We start from the raw sequence: 21093 nt of genomic DNA on the forward strand, positions 1-21093 counted from the left end.
CTGTTGCGGCTTGGCGCCACCCGTTCGGGGATGGTGTTGCTGCCGGCCGCCGTGATGTCACCTCGCATCGCCCGCCGCGACTATATAAACGTCCTCATCTTCCCTGTGTCGTGCACACACCACTTCATCCTCTTTTTTTCCCCTCATCCTCCTCCGTTCCTTCCTCTTCGTCGGCGATCCCCGGAGCTGAGAACCCCGTTTCGACCCGAGTTTCGTCCTTGACTACAATAGGGCTTAGCAGCGAGCACGAGGATCCGACTGAACGGTAGCAACGAGGATGGTATGATGGCAGCTTTGTAGGCTGAAGGCTCCTTCAGAACTTCGAGCAACCTGTATGATGTTTTGCGACCTTTGAATATTCGATTCACGGCAGATGCCATGTTTTCTATGAACGGCGTTTTTTTTATTGGTTTCTTTTTACCGCGGAGATATTCGCTAGGAAGAAAGTGTTTTGCATACAATATCGCATTTTATCTACTGGGGACTTGGGTGTTTGCAGGATTAGTGTACGTTTCATTTTATTGTACTGTACGTACATACATATTTCTCTTGTCATTTTCCTATTTTACAGTGAGAGAGGAGGAATTGAATAAAGCATAGCGATTACATACTCCCAACAGACCTTGCCAAAACATACAGTTGGGGAAACACGATGTATTCCTGGGTATCCACGTAATAGGCCAAGCTGATTCCGAAGTATGGAAGGTAGAACCGCTCCATTCTCCGTCCAAAGATAGGGTATGACGCGATATTCAAAAGCAAGCGTCCCGCCCAGACCGAAAGGAGAATACCGGTCACCGATGCCGGGTTCCAGAGACAATTGCCTTCTGCGCCAATTTTCCGGCGCAAGTCTGGCAGCAATGATGATGGAAGGAACCTCATCAAAACTCGGCATGAATGAACGGGTATTTCAATGCCTCCTGAGCTGTTGGCCTCTTCTCATCATCCACGACAAGTAGGGACATGATAAAATCAACCATGATTTCTGGCAACTCCAACTTTCTGATTTCCTTGTCTATTGTACCGACTTTCATATAACCGTATTGTGGATCAACTAGCTTTTCGGCCAGCTCCCATTCTGACTCGCGGTATCTATCAACAGGGGAAGGTAAACTGTTGAATAGGCGGAAGAGCTTCGCGACGGCCCAATGTTCACCTACTCCTAGAGGGTCATCGTGTATGCCGAAGATGGAAGCAGGGGATAAGCAATCCGTTAACTTTTGAGCGTTCTGTTAGTACGGCCGGAAACGCAGGCTACCTAGGAAGGGGTGGGAGGGGCGACTAACAGTAACACCTAGAGACCACACATCCGAGGCATGAAAGCAGCCCTTGCCTCTCCATACCTTTGGTGCTCGACAGGCTATGGGTTGTATCCTTTCATCGTTGAAGCCGTCCGGTATTGCTACTTGAGTTAGCGGCGTTGTTTGGCGTTGGTGGTACCAAAGGGACAATACGAACTTGCTCCGAGATCTGCCAACTTTACCGTAGGCTCTTCTGAGTCGATGTTCGAGATAAGAATATTCTCATGTTTGAGATCTAGTTAATGTTTAATGCACAGGCCAACTTCGGTCAACATTGTCACCGAGCCTACCTGTATGAATCAGGTTCAGCTCCTTGTAAGTTGCGAGAGCCTTCAAAACGCTCTTTGAAGCTACCTGCAGGATCCTAGGATGCTGTTTGAAATATTTGGGATCGAAGTCCACCAAGCTATGGTCCATCCATTCGAAGGCCATCCATGGTTCGGCTCCAGGCGTTGGGTCGGCTAAGTTTGGTGTGGAGTCAAAATCGTCGATGGTGCCTAGCAATGCGCGGATGGGTTTGGACTTGCGGATACTCTCTATGGAGTAGACCCGGTATTCCCGCTTCAAATCTGCCAGCTTATACCTCTCATAGGCGGTTTTGATCACAGCCCGGCTTAACAATCAGCATCAGACAAGTAGATTCAACTAGTCCTTGCGTACCATTGTGGAGTTGAACCAGTTGATTTGGGCAAAACACGGGCTTTGAAGACCGTGGAGGATTTGGTCAGCGGTTTCTCGAGTTGAAAGCTGTGTAGCCGCCCATGAAGTATTCTTCCAGCTCGCCAAGCCATGGCACTGTGCTACGTATCTAATTTGCTGAATGTTCTCAGTAAGATATTCAGAACACGTCGTTCAAGAGAGCCATGGATGGATGGTACTTGAGAGAGTGCATGGAGAAAAGTTTTGGCGAGCTGAGGGCCGAAAGCGGCTCCAGAACTGGGCCGTTTTGGCCGCCAGCTTGCCGGATGATCGAAAAGAAAAGTATATAAAAACAAGAAAACAAGAGAAGAAAAGGAGAAAAGGAGAAAAGGAGAAAAGGAGAAAGAAAAAGGACTCATTACACGGTACATTATGTGTACGGAGTACATGCCGACCAAATCCCTACAACTCCTTTTTCGCTCGTAGATTACTATCTTTCTCCAAAAGATAACCAACTGCCCGCGCCACGCCCTCATCAAGACGAACAATCGGCCGGTAGCCCAGCCGCACTTTGGCCTTGTTGCACGAGTAGTATCTCGACATGCACGAATATCTGACCTCTCGTCTTGTCAGGCGCGGTTTCTTCCCAAACAAGCCAAACACCGTCTCAAGTATACCCCCGACCACGGTCAACGTACTCTCCGATAACTCAAATACCTGGTGAGGCTCGACATAGCGGTCCATCAGTGCCCAGATTGTCCGTGCCATATCCCAGAAGTACACTGGGCTGTCATTCGTGATATTGAAGGCTTCACCGTCAACCCGCTCGTAATCGAGGGGTGCGGCTGCGCCAGCTTCAGTGCGCTTCTTGGTCTCGAGGAGAAGCTCGGCTGCCAGCATGTGGGAGTAGGCGATGTTGCCGACGTATGTGAAATCGAAGAGGTTGTTGTTGTCGCCGAGTTGGAAGTTGAGGATCCGCTGGGATGACTTGGCGGCGTGTTCGACCATCTTGAAGGTAAGCGTGGTGTCACGCTCGCCATAAATGCCTGCCGGGCGGATGGCAACCGTAAGCATGCCAGAGGGTGAGGTGCCGTTGAAATCTAGAACCATATCTTCGGCGATCGCCTAGGTAAAAGGTCAATCAACATTATCCACCGGAGACACGAGACTGAAGGCGGCCACTGCATGGATTATACTGGGCACTACCAACCTTGGTCTCTGTATAGTACTCTTGCTGCAGCTTGCCTGTAATCTTCGGCCATCGTTCATCAACGTGTATCAAGTCGCTCGTCGTATCGTGCACCACAGACGAAGAGCTGGTATACACGAAAGCTTTACACTTCCCACCCCAGTCTCCTCTCATCCCTCCAGCAACTTCTAACAGGTTCCTCGTTCCATTCACATTCACATTGTAGATCAACTCCTTATTCCCTTCCAGCATAAGCGATACAGTGTCAATCACAACATCGGGCTTAACGGCGCGGAACACTTCGAGTAGGGATTCGATGGATAGCACATCAGCATCATAATAGTCCGCGCCGGGGAGCCGATTGTTGGTCGTGCGCAGGTCAGCAACAGAGACCTTCGTGTTCTTGTAGATCGGGTACCGGCCTCGGAGCTGGGGGTATGAGAACCGTTTATCGGGCTCGCCGTTGGCACCGGTGATGCGAGACGTGGAGCCAGAATCTTCAGAAGGGAAGTTCAAGAGGTGGTCGACAATATGCGTGCCTAGAAAACCGCAACCGCCGACAACGAGGACGGAGCCCAGCTCGATCTTACGTTCGGGTGCCATCGTTCCAGTGGGGAACGGAGCTCGAGCTTTTGGAAAAGAGGACTATTCCCCAGCGATTGCAAGAGTATAAATGATGCTGCTGGCCGTTTCTCAGTCTGTTCTTTTCTTCTTCTTTTTTGTCTCGGTTCCCTAGTTGGACAATATGAAATTATCTTATGTTATTATGACATTTTTGTCGGTTTAGGGGAGCCATTGAAGGTTTGTGGAGGACGGAAACCTTGAGGTTGTTCCACTGTCCCAAAGTTCGCCTGACCATCCATTAATCCTAAAATTGCCCACCCCAGCTTCTAGTTCCGCTTCTGCGATCATGACATCCTACTACGGAGTACAAGGATGTACACTACTATCTATGGTTAGAATGAAGGCTTTCCACCCTAGAGAGTATAGGGTATAGGGGCCTAATAACATTGACTATGACTTAACTACAGTCGGCCTCGCAAGACCAAAAAGCAATGATAGCCCCAATCCCACTCCGTACAGAGCATTGCGAACAGAGCAAGAACAAGAATGGCTCTTGTTGAAACTCCCTCCACTCATGATACCCCCATAGAGGAGTCAGACAAGTCAGTAATGCTTAGCAATGAGGGTTTGCCCAATCTTTTCAGGAATCATTTGCGGCCGTTTTTATGATACAGTGCCTAAAGAGTCGCTCTCTGCAGCTGTATCTCCACTTTGGGCACCGCGATGCCTTCAGTAGTAGATTCAAAGCTGGAAGAATATGCTCAGTGCCTCCAACAGGCTCGCGATATCTTCCATAGTAAAGGAAGTGGAAAGACATGTTGATAAGTATTAACTCCTTCTCTCCTGCGCGTGACGACCTCTGCTGCTCATTTGCTGAGTAGCTTGAGGATCCTGAGCTAGTTGGAAGACATTTGTCTCAGCTGTCCTTCCCGACTCTGGTGTAGGCATTCCACCATGTTCCAAGGCCGATATCATCTTCCCGCCTCAATGCTGCTAATGTTCATAGTATTTATTGTTCGGAGCATTGCTGCTCGCTATGGAGCCGCGGGTTACTGCAGCACTACCTTCTCAACAGCAGCTTCTTTTGAGAGTTAGCCATGCTCCGGGAGATGTGTGGTTTGTACCAATTGATACGACATAATCCTTTTTGGTCGAGTGTAGGGATCCAAAATGCTAACCTAAAACCGAAGATCTTCTTCCCCTTCTAAAATTCTCCATTGCTGCCTCCGTGGCTTATGTCTACGGATTGGGCACCTTGCCAATCCTCTCAGCTAGCCTTGTTTCCTTGAGACTGCTAGCACTATATGATGCATTCATTGCTCAATTTCCAGCTGCCATACAATGTATTGATGTTTAACTTGGCAGTTCATCCTTCACTGTATCATTCTGATATATTGAGCCAATCTAGGACTACTCCATGCATATACCAGTGACAACCAAGAGTTAGAGAGCCGCAAGGTAACAACCATGCTTCTGGAACTGTATCAGCATTGTTCCCATTGGTTGTGGAGTTACAATCGTCCCTCACCTGAAAATGTATATCCAGCACATGTGGAATGCTCAATTGTGGATTTAACTGTCATGGACCCCCCTGTCTAAGTGCAATTATGAACCTCGTGTTCCTTTGTTTAAGTTATTAAACGACGCAGAAGCTCCAAAAAAAGTTGTTTGCTGTCTTCAGTTGGTCAGATAGATCTGGCACATCACCATGATTGATGATCACAGGCAATGTGATAGGTTATCAAGATAAACTCTATCAGTTGGTGTACTCTGTAGGTGTGTCTGCTTTGCAGAAACTGATATGCCTTTCAAAGGTCTGGTCAGATGCACATATATCCATCTAGACTGCAGGCCATTCTAGGATTTACGAATTCTTTTGCTGCGCAAGGCTAAGATGCCCCTTAATGCTGATGGACTGTTTTGGGTATAATTTCTGTGGAGGTAATCTGTACAACCTTCACATTATATTTTCCCTTTCTGTCTGGATCAAAGGAATGGCTGAGTATAAGTGTGTGCGTGGCCGCTCCAACGGCTTCCGGTAGAATGGGTCAATCCGCCACCCATTGCCCACCACATATACCATATTTCAATGGAGCAATTTTATCTCCATCTCTTAGTTCTTCTTGTTTTGTCCATCCTCCTACGCTTCCTCATAGCCCCAGGCCATGCGCCTGAAGAACCGCCACTGGTTTCTTCCAGGATTCCCTTCATCGGGCACCTCATCGGTTTAGCACGATATGGAAACCGATATTATGTCCGCCTTAGGTAAACTCATGCATATAAAAAAGAGCGACGTCGGCTAATCGGAGCGATCTCTCGTATTCAGCGCGCAGAGCCAGCTACCTGCTATCACAATCAACATCTTCAGGCAGAAGATTTACCTCATATATTCTCCCGGTCTCCTAGCGGCGGCCCAACGTCACGCCAAATATATATCATTCGAGCCATTTGCGGCGCTCGCTATAAAACGGGCTGCTGGAATTAAGGGAAATGGGCCTATAGTATCGTCGAGTTCTGAAAAGGGGAGATCCAGTTTTGACAAACAAATGAAAGATGCTGTTCATTCTGTTCTGCTTGGAGAGGCAATGATAGGAATCACCCATGCATCCGTAGCAGCGATCAAAAAGAGCGTAGATGACTTGAGATCCACGGAGGTGGTGGATCTCCTTACCTGGTGCAGGCATGTCCTCACCATGGCCACAACCGACTCTATATACGGACCTATGAATCCATATAGAAATCGAGAGGCTGAAGCTGCAATATGGTAAGGTTTCCGAAAACCGAGCAAGAAGTGAACGAGCGATATTAATCGTAAAATTTAGGGAATTTGATTCTGGCCTGGGAAAGTTAATACTGAATTTTGCCCAAAGATTCATCGCCCGAGAAGCATATCAGGCGCGGGAGAAACTCGTGAAACGGCCCCTTGAATACTTCGAAAAATGTGGCTATATCAACGCGTCGTCGTTTGTGCAACGAAGATTAGAAGTAGAAAGAAAAGCCGGCACGACGCTTGAAGACATCGCCAGGCTCGAAACTTTAATGGTCCTGCCGCTTCTGAGCAATTCTGCCCCGTCGACCTTTTGGGTGCTCTTCGACATTTTCTCTCGACCAGACTTGCTCGAAGAGATCCGCAAGGAAATTGTCCAAAATGCCCTTCAGTTCAAACCATGCGACGATTCGATGGGCAAACCAAAACAAATGTACACCCTTAACATGAATAACATCCGCGATAAATGCCCCCTCCTTGTCGCAACATGGCAAGAAACACTCCGCTTGCGTGCCAACACTGCCTCAGTGAGGTTTGTTTCCAAGGACACAAAGCTGAACGATACATACCTCCTCAAAGCCAACAGCATCGTACAAACGCCTGCGAAGGTGCTAAATGTGGATCCAAATATATGGGGCCCTGATGCGCATCTTTACAACCCCAGTCGCTTCCTTGATACCAGAGCCTCTCCTGGCGCAGGCGGCGATAGGAAACGCGATCGAAGGTGGAACGGGTTGATGACCTTCGGGGCCTCCCCATGGACATGCCCTGGTAGGCACTTCGCCACTGCGCAAATCCTTGCCCTCGTTTCCTTGCTCGTGATGAAATTTGATATCTCGCCCGTTGTTGGAGACTGGGTTTCCCCGCGCATCAACCACAGGAGCATGGCTTTAGCAATTTCAATTCCAGCAGAAGGCTTAATGGTGAATGTTGTTACAAGAAAGGAAGTTAAAGGTATTGACTGGGAATTCCAAATGATGGAAGGAAAAGGTAAGTTTGGGCTTATTGTTGGGTAGGCCTAAGGGTGAAACGGGTTAGAAGTAATTAATCAACACATCTCAAGCCCTGCTTTGATTCTCGAGCATTAAATATCAGTTGGTATGTCAACCAGAGAGGAGCAAAGTAATCGAAAACTCAGTGTTGATATAAAAAGTAGAGAGACAGCATAAATTAAGGAGAATCTGCTACTATCTCTCACAGCACAACCAGCGAAAGCGAACAGCCTGGTTAAAGGTGATATAAACTTCTTGATTTAGACCCATTGCATACATTAGTAAACAAATGAGGTCTATGTGATTTGTTTGCAGTAAGTAGTCCGAATTTGTAGTTGTTGAAAGAAAACGAAACGGGCTAACGTGTTCAGTTATCGCAATGCCCATAGAAAAGAAAACATATCTTAGCAAAAACTGTATCAAGATCACGGACATCATGAGCAATGGGTTCAATTGTCGTATTTCATTATCTAGCATTATTCCCTGCAAAGCAGTTAAGGTCAGCCACTCTGGTGGGCAAAATCCCATTGCGTTGCTTTTCTTTGGGCACCGCTGGGTTTTCACTTACTCAATACTACGCTGAACTGAGCGTCTAAGCAAACGAGTATATTGCTTCTTTTGGTCCGGAGAGCCCCAGAATAAGTTCGAAGCTTCTGGATTGACTGTCGCACGCGGGTCATATCGCGGTGATTCATCCTCCAAAGCTGCCACGATGGCCTCCACATGGGATTTCATATCTTCTGTCTTTCTGCAAAAGTAACAAAGGACACCATCTTTCGAGACCCGATGATGGAACAGAGACGTCTGCACAAAGACACGAGGCTGGGCCTCTGGGAAATGTGGGCTGAGGCAAATCTTGATACGGAAAATACCCCCATCAAGATGCGTCATTGGCCGCCCAAAGTAGGTCAATTGCCAGACAAACGGGTTGCCATCCTCAAGGCTGATATCGACGGTGAAATTATTTTTGGCTTTCAGGTCTTCCGTGATCTGCTCGTATTGTCGTTGCAAACTCACGGATATCCTGGCATCGTTGGATTTCGCTTTCAATCCTTCAGCCGCCCAACCATCAGTTTCCTGAATAATGCAATCTTTGATGCGAACAAGGCGCTGTTTAAGGTCGGGATAGTTGAAGCGCCCATCCATCGTATTACCACCACCCTCAAAAGGCATTCGTTCAAAGCGCGTCCCGACGGAGTTTTTGGTTTCTTGTTCTTTTATTATGTTAATGTATGATTCGTAATACCAAAGCACGCGTCTCTTGCAAAGATCGTGAAACGGTTCAAATGGTGGTTTTTCGTCTTCATCTTCATCTGGATCGTCCGACAAATTGCCGGATGGCGAGATAACAGTACCATCTGGCTGTATTCCTAGTGCGTCCTCCAGACGCTGAACCACAGAGACACGCAGGGATTCATGATGAATCTATAGACATGAGCGATCCAAAGGAAGTGTTCATCTCTAGGGACTCCAAAAGTTACCTTTTCAATATATTTATCCATTGCCCTTAAATCACTCTCCGCCCTGGCGTCCTCATAACCGGGTTCGTTCTCGTACGGGTTGGACGACAGCAGGCTCTGGATGGAAATCAAAATGGATTCCAGCCCTTGGGCTGAAGACCATTGCTCTCCACTCTCGCCACGCCAAGTACTAATAATTGTAGTTAGTATTGATTATTATTTTCACTAAATTGGTGTAATCGGAGAGTCTTTACCCCAAAATAGATCTTTGACGAGTTAATGTTAGCACCAATATTGCTGGGTAGAAGTAAGACGAGCATGAAGACTTACAAGCAGACTTTTCCACAAGCATAAATATTAGGATTGAACCTACATCTGCCCCCATTGGTAGTGACTGACTCAACCTTGGGAGGGCTTGCGGGGTAATCTGCGTGAAGCGCATGATATGAGCAACAGAGCTACCAACGATAATAGCAAAATTGGCTATGTACCTTTTGGAAATCTAATGGAAAACTGTGTCCAAATGTTAGTTTTGGCACGGGAAAGCATGGGGAAGTTTCATCATACCTCAAAAAAGCCAAACTCATATGGAGTCTCAGCGGGTCCGATTATCATGGCTCTGACATTGCGAATGTCTTCTTCCTGACAAGCCACAGCCAATGCTATACAAACGATGTTAACGCGTCTAAACCTGCTACACAGATATAAAGTGCCACTTACATAGATCTGTTCCTTGTTGCAACTGGCTGATTTCCTGTGTTCCAAAGCCCAGTCAGTCAGCAAACACAAAACATGAACAACAAAGCAGCAAAACTGATAAAGAGAAGGGAGAATACCCGGCCAATTCGAAGGATAGCCTGGTTGGCCATTTTGTTGAGAGTTTTGTCGAGAGGACAGTGGGTTATGACAAGAAGTTGGGAGCTGTGAGCCCCTCAGAATGCAAGTTGGCTATCAGACACAAATGTGGGGAGACGCGATCAGACAGCAACAACAACACATCATAATCAGTCATGCAATGGAAAAATTAGGCAGTGAAGAATGCCCTTTTAGTCAAATCAAAAGCAGTTAAGAAGTGCAAGATCAGGATTCAGACGGCGTGGTGAAAGACTAAATGTTGATTTGGAGCTGGATGACCAGGCAGAATCCTTTACAAAGAATCAGAAATGACAGATTTATCCGCCTGAGGGGATGTGCCCTTTGTCAATATGCCAGTTAATATTCACTTTTAAATTTGTACTGCTTCAAATGATGACGTTGATGCATAATAGGAACCAGAAATCCATCTAATATCGGCCCAGCATAGCGTGAATCTATGCCCGTCTCATTGACCTTGGAACATCCAGGGACTCTTAGGGAGGAAATGCAAATTCAAATGGCGAAAAGAGGAAACAATCATCTGAGTGAGATGGAGTCGTGAGCGGATAAATAGTAAACGCTCCGTGAGTCAAGCCAGGCTGCTCAGACCAATGACTACATACAGAAGAGCGAAGACTCGAAGGCTGGAGGATGCTGGGGCAAGCGAAGGTTGGGGATCCGCTGGCTGACCCGACAACTGACGTCCTGCCCAGCCAGGCGCTAAACTATGATGGGTTTGCAGGCTCCAGCCTTACCGCTGCTATGTATTACCACACACCCTGTCTGCCTTTCAGTCCCAGCAACCCCCCAGGCATGAGCGGGTTTAAAACAACAGGCTGCCAGACGAGTCCCCACGCGGTGATAGGTGCCAAACACTGTGGGGATATGCAAGTATACAATGATGCCTAAAATAAGATGGAGTACGGAGAAACTATGGGGAGGAATTACTCCGTCCCATGGGGCCAGCGCTTCCACCCAAGCAGCGCTTCAAAATTTCCTCACACAAATTGGTAGTTGGTTGATGGCGGTATCCTGGATGCGTGATGCCTTGCACAACCATGCCACCCTTATGTGATGCGAATGACGGAACAATGTGGATGTATCTAGCACAATAGCCAAAACTCCAATATACAGATTATGCCCGATGCACCAGGCCCAACCAACTGCGCCACTCAACTAAAGATACCGATATTATGGCATTTCATTTCTGGATGCTCTGCTCGATCAATTCAGTTGGATTGCTTGAAATAGGACACTAAATTATCGCCGAACCTAGTGGCTTACTCAGCAATAACCCTGTGTTTCAATTGTTTGATTGGCTGCAGATGTACGTTGTGGTTAGGGATACCATTGACGCCAGTTAAAGCAGTGTATTTTTAGTCTGGTAGTAAGCCCGTCTATCCACGGAGGTTTGGGGTCATTTGCCAGTTGCAGCGTGGAAAATCAGGGGACATGCAAATTCCATGAATTTTTTTTAATGGTACCTTTCCTTCCAGATAGTGACCCATCCTTGATTCAAGGGGGTTTGGTTGACGTTACCATCCCGCCGTACCTGCCATTGCGCCTTACGCTGGCGAGAATCCAATTCTCCTGATGACTATGACCTGACACCAATCGCAATGTGAGTTCCGGGATTTGGTTGAGAGAGATACCATGCACCAAGGATATCGAAAGAGCTAGACTGTGGCTGACAGTGGCGATAACAGGGTCGTATTCTCGCTCGTCATCATCAACAAAGCCGGCGGCCTCATCTACCAGCGCGAGTTCCAAGCTGGGCTACAGAAACTCTCCACAAATGACTACCTTGTCCTAGCCGGTACCTTTCATGGGTCTGTCCAGTCTCAGCTTATAAGGCGCACATACCCAGCTAACCAGACTCATCTGCTGCTTTCTAGCGTCCACGCCATCACACGCTCTCTCACACCGCGAATTGCTACCGGGTCGCCGTCAACATCTACATCGACCTCGAGCACGACGCCGACCACCCATTCCACCCTCCCCAACCCAGGCCTACCGAAAACTGGGCTCGAAGTGCTTGAAACGGAGAAATTCCGCCTGACATGTTTCCAGACCATCACCGGCACGAAGTTCTTGCTATTCACCGATCCATTGATGCCCAACGTTGATACGCTGATGCGCAAGGTCTACGAATTATACGCGGATTATGTGATGAAGAATCCGTTCTATCAGATCGAGATGCCGGTCAGGTGCGAGGCTTTCGACCGGCATTTGGGCACGTGGTTGAGAAGTCGAGGTTAAACAAATAGAGGGCGTGGTGGATCCGTGATGTTGCCATTTGCACCAGCAATACATATGACACTTTCAAAGCAATTTATTTAGTCGCTGCTACGGGACGAGCAGCACACTATAACCGAAATATTGTGCTCGGTTTAACTTCATAAAACGTACGCCAATAACACCAGGGATGCATCGAGCATAGAAATCTAGATAGATATAACAACCTATTCTAAATAACGCCATCATGAGGTGTCCATCTTATCCCCATCGTCCCCCTTGTCTTTCCGGTTGTCACCAGGCGGACCCTGGTTGCTTCCGCTAGGTTCACCACTTTGATTAAGGAGTGGTTGTGATTCCTCCGGAATGCCTTCTAGCGAAGCCTTGTCTTTTTCTTTCTCTTGCTTCTCCTTCTCTTGACGTGCTTTCTCTTCTTCCAGGGACATCCGTAAGGCAAAAGCGAGCTCGGGATCTGCCGAGGGATCGATACCAAATTCGAACCCATTGGCTCCTTCCTCTCCTTCTCGACCTCCCATGCCCTCCCCACCAATAATTGGGGTGGCAACCAGCGAGTCGCTCAAAAGATTCGGGCCAGGATGTATTATCTCAAGATGTGACCCGTTGCCGCTATTCACGTTCTCATGGAAAGCTTCTAGCTTCTTCACCGTGTCCGAGTCGAGATCACCGAATGCAACGAAATCGACGTTTACATTGTGTTTCTTCATTTTCTTTGCAAGTTTCACGAGCGTCTTTTCATCTTCGGAAATGGGAGAGCATGTGAAAACGATGATGCGCTGGCGCTGTGCGCGTTCTTTTCGGTGTTTGAGGGCCAACTAGATTCAAAATAAAGAGCGTTAGAATAGCAAATGAAAGGTATCACAAATGCCTCTGAAAATGTCTCCACGCTCACATGTGCAACTTGTATACTCGAAGAGAGATGCGCATTCCCCCGGATCTTCGTTCGATGAAGTCCTTCTAGGATCTTGCCAATATCTACGGTAAAGGTAACCAACACCTCTGGCCCATTTCCACCCATGCTCATTAGGCCGACTGAAGACTCTGGGTTTGCTTGCGTCTTTGCGGAATGAACTAGGTTGATAGCATCGGCTTGAGCTTCGAATCTCGTTGGCCTTTCCACGCGCATTAACTTGTGCATCTCAAAAAATCTCAACGTTTCAAACGTACAAGTAGTCTCCATTTCTGCTGCTTTCGCTATTGTCCACACTGCAGCCGAAGTCTATTAGCTTTTATGTCAGTAGGCCAGATCGGATCGGAGGACAACGAACATGATCATAGTCGCCTCGAGCGTCATCTTGGCGGATGGATAGGTGCCAGTGTATAGAATAAGGAAAGAATTTCAGAAGCTACAGCACACGGAGTGAGAATAGAAGGATCAATGATGGTGGGGAGGGGCGGCGGGTCGTGAACTGTGGTGTCTGCTTTGTGGTCTGGCTGCGATGTTACGATAGCTGGAGGTGATGCTTTGCCTGCGTGAGAGCCACGCTAGTCCGCCTTGGGCCTAGGCGCATGAAGCTCAGCCATTTCGTCACTAGTGTCTTGGCATTGTTTACATCCCCCCAAACCAAGTCGCACACCAAACTGTTCCATCTTGTTCCCCCTTCAATCCATCCGGGATGGGCAGCAACAATTCACGACTTTGAAGCACACGTGCAGATATATACCCGGCGAAGAAACCTGAAATCATTAGCTGATACTCTATCATATATTTGAATATGGCTCTTAATCCTTCCACAAAGCGGAGAATCCCGGATCCGGATCCGGACGCGTTCGACGACGAAGCAGTGCGCACACCCATAGGAAGCCCGCCAATGAAGAAACTAAGGATTACCCAACGCCAGAAACAAGCATTGATGGAAAATTTGCAACTAGAGAGTATGTTACTCTTACCTTACGCACTATTCCCTGGGATAGTGAGCTCACCACTTCGCCAGTCACTGAGCGAGCGCGTAACCTTCGTGCACATTATGCGCTTCAAGCCCAAGATCTCCGTGCAAGAATTGAACGGCGAATCAACCGTATTCCAATAGCTCTGCGCAATAAAACTATGGGTGAACTCTTTGCAAAACACCAGGACGAATCCAAGGCAGAAGCCGCGAGAAAGCGGAGGTCGAAAATGACCACAAGTCCCTCCCTGTTCAAAAAGTTGTCGGGGTTTTCTAAAGCCACCAGGCCGGCGCCATCCGCTGATAAGGCGAATGCTGGGAAACAATCAGCAATTAGAGCTGGCAAGGCGCCAAGACGGAAGACGTTCGTGTCCATATCCCCAGAATTCGCCTGCTCGTGTTTATTTCCTAACCGGTTCTAGTGACGATATCCATTCCTCTGATAAAGAAAATGCGCCCTGTCCTGAATCTATCCACATTCCTCTCGCTAATCCAAAGAGACGTGGCAAAGCCGGAGCCACAGGAGGCACCGCGCGCGTAATTTCCCAGCACGCGCAAGGGAGTGTATTGTCTCCCAAATCCTCCAACTCGAGGACATTCCCACAGTCACCCTTGAAACAATCGCCAGTAAAATCTCCATTGAAACCTAGCTACGGAAACCTAGATGAGAACACCAAGGCGAGAACTAGCCGGGACGCAGCACGTAAAATCCTCTCTCCCCAAGATTCTCCCGTGGGCAACCGGCCATGTAGTGCTGCATCTGTGCGAATGAAGAGAGGCACTGGCGCAAAATCAGCGGCAGGGGCCCCTGGCACGACTCGAAAGCCCATCTCTCGACCTGCGACACGGCAGCAACATACGCGAAGCGCTAGCACGAGTACTACCATTTCCAATGCCTCTGCCGGGACGACAATAGTGAAACCTGCTAGGTCTGGGATAACTACCACGAGAAAAGCTGCCACAGGCACATCGACATCGACAAAAAAGCTAACGACGACGAGGGGTCAGACAGGGACCGCTGCGTCCAATGCAAAAAAACCGCCCACCTCGACAGGAACGAGGAGGGGATTGGCCGTTGAGCCACCACCGGCGAGTAAAAGAGTGCTTCGAAACAGGGCATAATATCAAGTTTCGTGTGTTAGTATTGCATAGCCTTTGGGTATTGTTTTGCTTTTACATTTTTCTCGGCGTTGGACGGAATATGGATATTTGTGCTTTTGAGGAGAGTATGCCCCTGGTGGGAGTAATATTTTTACCCAGTGGTGTTAAATATGTGTATCATATGGCTTGTTGGCATGTTATATCAGAATGAAAAGGGGCATTTTGTTTGAGTTGTTCAGCTTGTTCTGCCATTTGAATCAAGTTATATATCGGTCCGATCATTATATTGGATATTGGCATAGAAAATTATTTTATTCATCCTGCGGATATCAAGACAATATCTATGGTATGAAGCCATATTAGTATGAATGAAGCTCAGACGGATGACACAAATTATTGCATCTGCATTCAATTGCCTATCCTTAATGTAGTAAACCCATTGCAATACTGGAAAAAGCAGTGTTGAAAAAATAGACTCCAACAAGTATGCAGAATGTTAATAGGTATTTCCTTTGGGGGAGGAAGGAAAAAAGTTCAGACGGCGAATTAGCTTGATGCAGTGCGAAACAAAAAGGGTATGGTGTGAAAGGCGCTATCGCAATTAACTGAAGAATTCAATCGCATGACAGCAAGGCCTCACATCGAAGAAGAATTCAAGTAGAAGGGGAAAAAAAAAAAGGCAATGAAAAACCAGCTCATTAGCTTACTCAGAACATATGTGAAATACCCCGCTTGCATGAAGATTAACAAAGAGGGAATATGAATAGAACCCAGATATGACCTGACTGAAGAGACACTGAAAACAATCCATTTGGGCAGGTGAATAGACTTGATTAAGGGCTTTTTTTTCGGGCAGGTATTGAAAGACAAAATGAAGTGTTTCATGTCATGAAATCATGGGGAATCAAGGAGAATTGAAAGTTAAACCCAGAAGCCCTGCATGGAGGACAACTTCAGAGGTCTAAGTGGTATCATTAAGACTCATACAAAAGAAAAGGACGAGAGGAAAAGGGGAGGAGAGGGAAATAAGTATGCTAAGGGTTAGGAGAATGAGACGGGGTGCAACACTAAAGGGAAAGACCACACACATGTAAGGTGCGGATAAGAAGAAACGTAGAAGGAAAACCAAGTGCAGTGACAAAAAACAACCAGACATCAAGCCCTGAAGAAAACTAGTATGTGCTTCATGCATCAAAGGGAAAAATGGCATGGCTATTTGATTATTTCATCAAGTCCTCAGCGCTGCGTTTTGTGAATGCATGCTGAAAAGGAACTAGGATCGAACCAACTGGCCAAAGACAGATAATCAAAGACAGCACCATGCACAACCAAAGAACAAGGGAAGGTAAAGGCAAATGTTTCAAGCCTCGGGCGCCGAATAAACAGGAAAAAGAAATGGGATATTGGAAGTGCGAGCAATTGACTCTAGATACCTGGCTGTCCAATAGGCTGCTGGGATCTATAGGGGATTTGCTGCTGGTGCGAATATCCTTGGCTATGATAGCTATCACCACTATCACTGCGAATAGGTTGAGCATGTGGACGGAGTTCAGAGCCGTCATGCGCTTGTTGAGGCTGGACGTGTCGAACGGAGCTTTGCATCTGCCAGGCAGTAGCTTGAGATGGATCACCATCAATCCTAGTTGCAACAGGTGTATTACTACCACGGTTAGATCCAGAGCGGGCAGGAAGTGAGTCTAATCCAGTTGGGGTGCGCTGTGGAACAGGGAACTTGGCAATTTCTCCCCAGCGTTTAAGAATTTCTTTTGTTGTGATCTCAGCTTCACGATTAAAAAGTGATGAGTCGTTAAGGATGGATTGGAGATCATGTGGCACCTATAAATTAGATTAGCACCACCCATCCCGAACATAAACAAGCGGTCAACTCACTTCACACATTGAATCATTAAATTCAAGCAATGATGTGACAGCCTCGATGGCCAGGAAACTGTCATCAACACCCGCTGCTTTGGTATTCGAATAGAGAATGTTCGGAGTCATCACAGTCGCAAGATTGTGAATATCCATTTTACTTCCAGACTCCTCGTCTATATGTGAGAACGACGCGGTCCATCCGAGGAAAGAAAACAGAACTTCCATAGTATCGCGGTGGGACTTTGGCAACAAGCAACATGTAAGATGCAAGACACGTCGACGCGTGTCGAGGTCGGGTATCTCTGCAAGAAAAGGGAAGCCATTAGCTGACGAAACGCAATTTCTCTAGAAAGCCCAAAACTTACTCTGCGAAACGATAAACAATTTGTGCAGCTTGAATGTAAGGAGAGGATCCGGCATTTCTCTCAAAAACTTTTTGAGAAGAGCGGCCACTTGGACGGGGCTTTCTTTATTCAAATCTGCAGTTTCATATTTCGTGTCGATCAACTCAGCAGTATCCTTCAATCGCCTGATATTGCCGTTTTTCCGGAAGACACCTTCAACAGACATATCCATTTGTCTCATGGCAGAGATGGCATCGTCAACAAACGTTGGGATGCGAAGATTGCCAGGACCAACGCCGTGTGTCGACTCCGTACCATCCCTATCAACCAGCTGCTCCAGGTTAACACCAAAAACGCCCTTCTTCTTTCCACCTTTGCGGCTATCGTTTTTAAACGCTTTTCCAAAGATATTCCAAATGGTTGGTTTTCGTGTTTCGATTAACTCGAGCAACTCCTCGAGATTAAAATGTCCCTCGACGAGTGGTTGCATTGACAAGACAGCTACATGGCGAACAATGAAGTATTCAAGGGCTGACAACTCAGAGAAATATTTCGTATGTTTCGGAGGCTGCTGTCCCTGTCTATCCTCGGCATTTGATAATTCGCGTTGATGGCCTTGCTTAATCTTTGGGGCCGGTTCTGCAGAGGCCACAAGCCCTGTACGGGCATGTTTGAAAGCGTTGGGACGGTGCTCTTTAGCCTGCTCAGCGGCGACAATGCGTGAAATATCATCAAGGGTCAATGCGTCTTGATTGCCAAAAGTCAAATCCGTTATTGGTTCACCGTCAGCATCTCTTTCCTCGACAATCTGGAACCCATACTGCCGCGAGTCACCCTCGACTCCAGAAGAGCCCGGTCTGGCGCTGCTTCCCTTAGGACCATCGATAATTCGAGAAGTTCGGGCTTTCTTGAATGTAGTAGATACTGCTCGCTCATTCCGAGTGGATCGGAGTCTTCGCATTTCCCCCACGGTCTGTTCTAGCGAAGAAGGCGCGGTGTCTTTGGACGCTTCCGCATAGGAATTCGACCTGGTGTTGGCCCTCTGGGGAGGAGATTGCAATTCGCCTGTGGCGGAGACTCTGTGTCCATCGTTCGCTTCATATTGGTTCAAGTTCGGATCATCTGAGTGGAAAGGTGAATTTAATGAGGCAAAGCAGAAAGAAGGGAAGGAGTGCATCGTACCTGATGTATGTGGCAGCGTGCCTCCCGATCGAAGTACAGCCAAGAGTCTTGCGAGAGCCACTTCCAAGAGGAAAACATACTGCTGCAGCCTTGTGACATAGACAAATCCCCCAATGGCTTGGGGATCATGGCCTCTTTGCTCAGCACACGCACGGCAGTATGGCCGATCGTTCTTTTCGCTCCAGCGAGCTCTCGAGAGATCCATGGTGAGATCATCCTGGCAAGCACCACAAACGAGATGAGGTGGCTTCTTATGCCAAAGTCTTTCTCCAAGTGAAATACACTCATCATCGATAGGATCCTTGCAAGCAGCACAGCAGTCCGATTGTTGATTTGCGAGTCGCTCAACGTTGCTCGTCAGCCCACTAGCTGAAATCCGATTAAGGCCGTCTAAATCTTCAGCTTTCTGGAGGAACTTGAATAGCTCATCTGCACTTTGGGTCTCTCTTTCAACCTTAAGAGCACCCTGCAATCCAATGCGGATCAAAAGTTTAAGATAATGGGCCAATCCAGTAACGAGGGCGAGCAACTCTTGGGTTACTCCAAGTTTACGAACTCCGGTTTCCTGAGTCTTCGACAGGAGTGCAAAGAATGCAACTATCTTCTTGCAAAGGAGTTTAGCCTCTCGAGCATACGACAGGTCTAAAGAAGAAGGGTCAAGGTCAGCATACTCCTGCAAAATGCAACGTTACTGGGGTATTACCTTTCATGCCTTTGGATGATATCACAGCCGCAAGTCTGTCGGTGCCCTTGAACAATACCTCCACATGAAAAATGAATTTCTTCGCCACGACAACTCCGTCAGCATAAGCGCCGTTGCTAACATGCAGCAACATGTCAGATATGCACTGCGCCGACGACTCCTCGAAGGTCGACAGGACACTCCAGATGCGGTACACTTTCTCCTCCATCTCGTCTTCTTTCTTTCGGATCCGGTCACGTTCTTCCTGGGGAGCATCGACATCGAGTTCCGGGGGCTCATACTCCTGCCCGTTTGGTGCCAAGCGGACATTCCAGAACTTGTGGATCATGTAACATTCTGGATGCCAATGCTGGTTCTGACCATTGCGGAATATCTCAACAAACTGCTTGAGGATCGCGGTCTGGCAGCCATTGCATCTCTGTGCGAAACAGGTTGAGTAGTGGTAATGGCAGTACACCTTGGCTTCATGCTCATAGTAGCTGTCTTGTGCTCCAAAGATGGCTGGACAAACGGAACATGTGAAATGTTCAATGTGGTACTTTCGATCCAGTGCAGTGATATAAGATCCACGGAGTGCACCACCACATTCATAGCATATCAGGTTCAAGCGCCTAAAATAATCTGTTTCACACAAAGGGTATTGTCCATTTCCATCCTCAGCATCAACAGGAAAGAACTTGGACGCGACAACATCTCCGCAATCCTAACATGGATGTCAGTCAGAAGAATGCCACATGCAAGCAAAGTGGTATTGACGCGTACATTACACTGAAAACACTCTAAGTGATACGTGCCTCCCAGAGCACGAACAAACTGTCCCAGGAGGGGCTCTCCGCACTTGCGACAGATTCTTGAAGTATTCCCTGGCGATTTACCACCGGCGGGGCCATTCTGGCGCGATCGATCACGTGGAGTAGATCTTTCTCTCTGACCTTGTCCGGGCTCCTGAGGCCTGCCTAGACGGTTGTCGGTCTCTTCCGGGTTTGGGGCAGAGGAATTTGCCCAGGGGGCGCCTGTGGTAGGGTCTGGGATGTCCGTGGGCGAGTGAGTCTGGTACGCATCACCATAAACTCCTGTGTTCGTGTTTGCCTGTAGTCCCCCATTTCGTGCGCCACCAGGAATTAGTTCCGGGGGAATACCTGGCGGTGGAGGCATCTCCGCGTCAGATAACCTCCCCGAACAGCACTAGAGGTCGAGGTCGCAGGGCAGCAGAGCTTGAGGGTGCGGCTTGTCTGGTTTTACTTTATGCTTTTTGTTTATTTTTTGGAAAGGGAGCGTGGGAGGGGTGTGTTAAACGGTGGCAGGACGGCGGAGAGGATTAGGGGATCGTTGGAGAAAGGGAAAAAAAAAAGGTCTCGAGGGAAGGGAGAGAAATCGCGCGAGTTGCTGACAAGCCGGCGACTAAGCAGGAAAGGTCAATGATCGACGAGTCTCCGTAATTTGAGGGAGCGTGCCAATTGTTGGGTGCTATTGGGTGACTCAAGCAATCTCTCAATGAAGAGAGAATTGTTCCGAAAGGTCAAAGGTTAGATTCGCGGAATCTCTCACAGAAGGTTTTGAATCGAGTGAGTGGTTGTGATGACAGAAGGGCAGGTGACGCGAAGTGAGGGAAAACAGGAGACGGGCTGGTTGGAGGTTGCAAACACGACTGGATCTCTCAGGGTAATTGACCTTCCAGCAGGACTGGCAAATAAAGAGTTAATGAGATCAGGGCCAGGAAGGGTCTGATAAAAAGGCTGCTGGGTGTCAAATATGAGGATGTGAGGGCGGCGAAGTAGCTTGGCATGCAGATGAACATCTAACCCCCTCGTTCACCGACAGAGTGAGAGGATCTGAGGCTGGCAGATAGACGACTGACCACCCCAACCGCGTTGGTCTACGCGAGCAGCAGGGTGCGGAGAGACAGCGCGCGCGTCGTGAGCAGGGCAGCAGAGAAGGGAAGCAGGACAGAGAGAAAGCACAGGAAAGGAACGGCGAGCACA

The 21093-nt window shown here is 47.9% G+C and overlaps 8 protein-coding genes across 8 annotated transcripts; 3 read left to right on the forward strand and 5 right to left on the reverse strand.

Annotated features, from left to right (window-relative positions):
- Positions 1-209: 209 nt before the first annotated feature.
- D8B26_000982 (uncharacterized protein) lies at positions 210-2092 on the reverse strand (the record flags this gene model as incomplete). Its single annotated transcript, XM_066123404.1, has 5 exons — positions 210-1217; positions 1287-1402; positions 1459-1536; positions 1592-1914; positions 1962-2092. The coding sequence occupies 5 exons, from the start codon at positions 2090-2092 to the stop codon at positions 882-884; spliced, it is 984 nt and encodes a 327-aa protein (XP_065979478.1). The 3' UTR covers positions 210-881.
- A 64-nt stretch (positions 2093-2156) lies between these two features.
- ERG26 (erg26, C-3 sterol dehydrogenase) lies at positions 2157-3863 on the reverse strand. Its single transcript, XM_003070841.2, has 2 exons — positions 3151-3863; positions 2157-3065 (listed from the first exon to the last, which is right to left on the reverse strand). Exons 1-2 carry the CDS (start codon positions 3730-3732, stop codon positions 2403-2405), a joined length of 1245 nt encoding a protein of 414 aa, XP_003070887.1. The 5' UTR covers positions 3733-3863; the 3' UTR covers positions 2157-2402.
- Positions 3864-5782: 1919 nt separating this feature from the next.
- D8B26_000984 (uncharacterized protein) lies at positions 5783-7476 on the forward strand (the record flags this gene model as incomplete). The annotated part of the gene is made up of 3 exons (XM_066123405.1): positions 5783-5958; positions 6020-6457; positions 6516-7476. 3 exons carry the CDS (start codon positions 5783-5785, stop codon positions 7474-7476), a joined length of 1575 nt encoding a protein of 524 aa, XP_065979479.1.
- D8B26_000985 (uncharacterized protein) lies at positions 7472-9781 on the reverse strand (the record flags this gene model as incomplete). The annotated part of the gene is made up of 9 exons (XM_003070839.2): positions 7472-7935; positions 8021-8877; positions 8934-9102; positions 9167-9178; positions 9243-9339; positions 9404-9425; positions 9480-9574; positions 9633-9666; positions 9749-9781. The coding sequence occupies 9 exons, from the start codon at positions 9779-9781 to the stop codon at positions 7929-7931; spliced, it is 1326 nt and encodes a 441-aa protein (XP_003070885.1). The 3' UTR covers positions 7472-7928.
- A 1385-nt stretch (positions 9782-11166) lies between these two features.
- On the forward strand, positions 11167-12136 carry D8B26_000986 (uncharacterized protein). The gene is made up of 3 exons (XM_003070838.2): positions 11167-11388; positions 11474-11596; positions 11663-12136. Coding segments are annotated over exons 1-3 (489 nt in total). The 5' UTR covers positions 11167-11386; the 3' UTR covers positions 12027-12136.
- Positions 12137-12247: 111 nt separating this feature from the next.
- Positions 12248-13425, reverse strand: D8B26_000987 (uncharacterized protein; the record flags this gene model as incomplete). Its single annotated transcript, XM_066123406.1, has 4 exons — positions 13289-13425; positions 13188-13226; positions 12913-13132; positions 12248-12835 (listed from the first exon to the last, which is right to left on the reverse strand). The coding sequence occupies exons 1-4, from the start codon at positions 13312-13314 to the stop codon at positions 12248-12250; spliced, it is 873 nt and encodes a 290-aa protein (XP_065979480.1). The 5' UTR covers positions 13315-13425.
- Positions 13426-13735: 310 nt separating this feature from the next.
- On the forward strand, positions 13736-15226 carry D8B26_000988 (uncharacterized protein; the record flags this gene model as incomplete). The annotated part of the gene is made up of 3 exons (XM_003070836.2): positions 13736-13895; positions 13955-14270; positions 14329-15226. 3 exons carry the CDS (start codon positions 13736-13738, stop codon positions 15026-15028), a joined length of 1176 nt encoding a protein of 391 aa, XP_003070882.1. The 3' UTR covers positions 15029-15226.
- A 190-nt stretch (positions 15227-15416) lies between these two features.
- D8B26_000989 (uncharacterized protein) lies at positions 15417-20525 on the reverse strand. Its single transcript, XM_003070835.2, has 6 exons — positions 19874-20525; positions 19112-19814; positions 18409-19050; positions 17248-18348; positions 16898-17184; positions 15417-16843 (listed from the first exon to the last, which is right to left on the reverse strand). The coding sequence occupies exons 1-6, from the start codon at positions 20264-20266 to the stop codon at positions 16433-16435; spliced, it is 3537 nt and encodes a 1178-aa protein (XP_003070881.1). The 5' UTR covers positions 20267-20525; the 3' UTR covers positions 15417-16432.
- Positions 20526-21093: the final 568 nt, after the last annotated feature.

The sequence above is a fragment of the Coccidioides posadasii genome, chromosome 1, assembly GCF_018416015.2.
Source record: "Coccidioides posadasii str. Silveira chromosome 1, complete sequence".
Lineage (NCBI taxonomy): Eukaryota > Fungi > Ascomycota > Eurotiomycetes > Onygenales > Onygenaceae > Coccidioides > Coccidioides posadasii.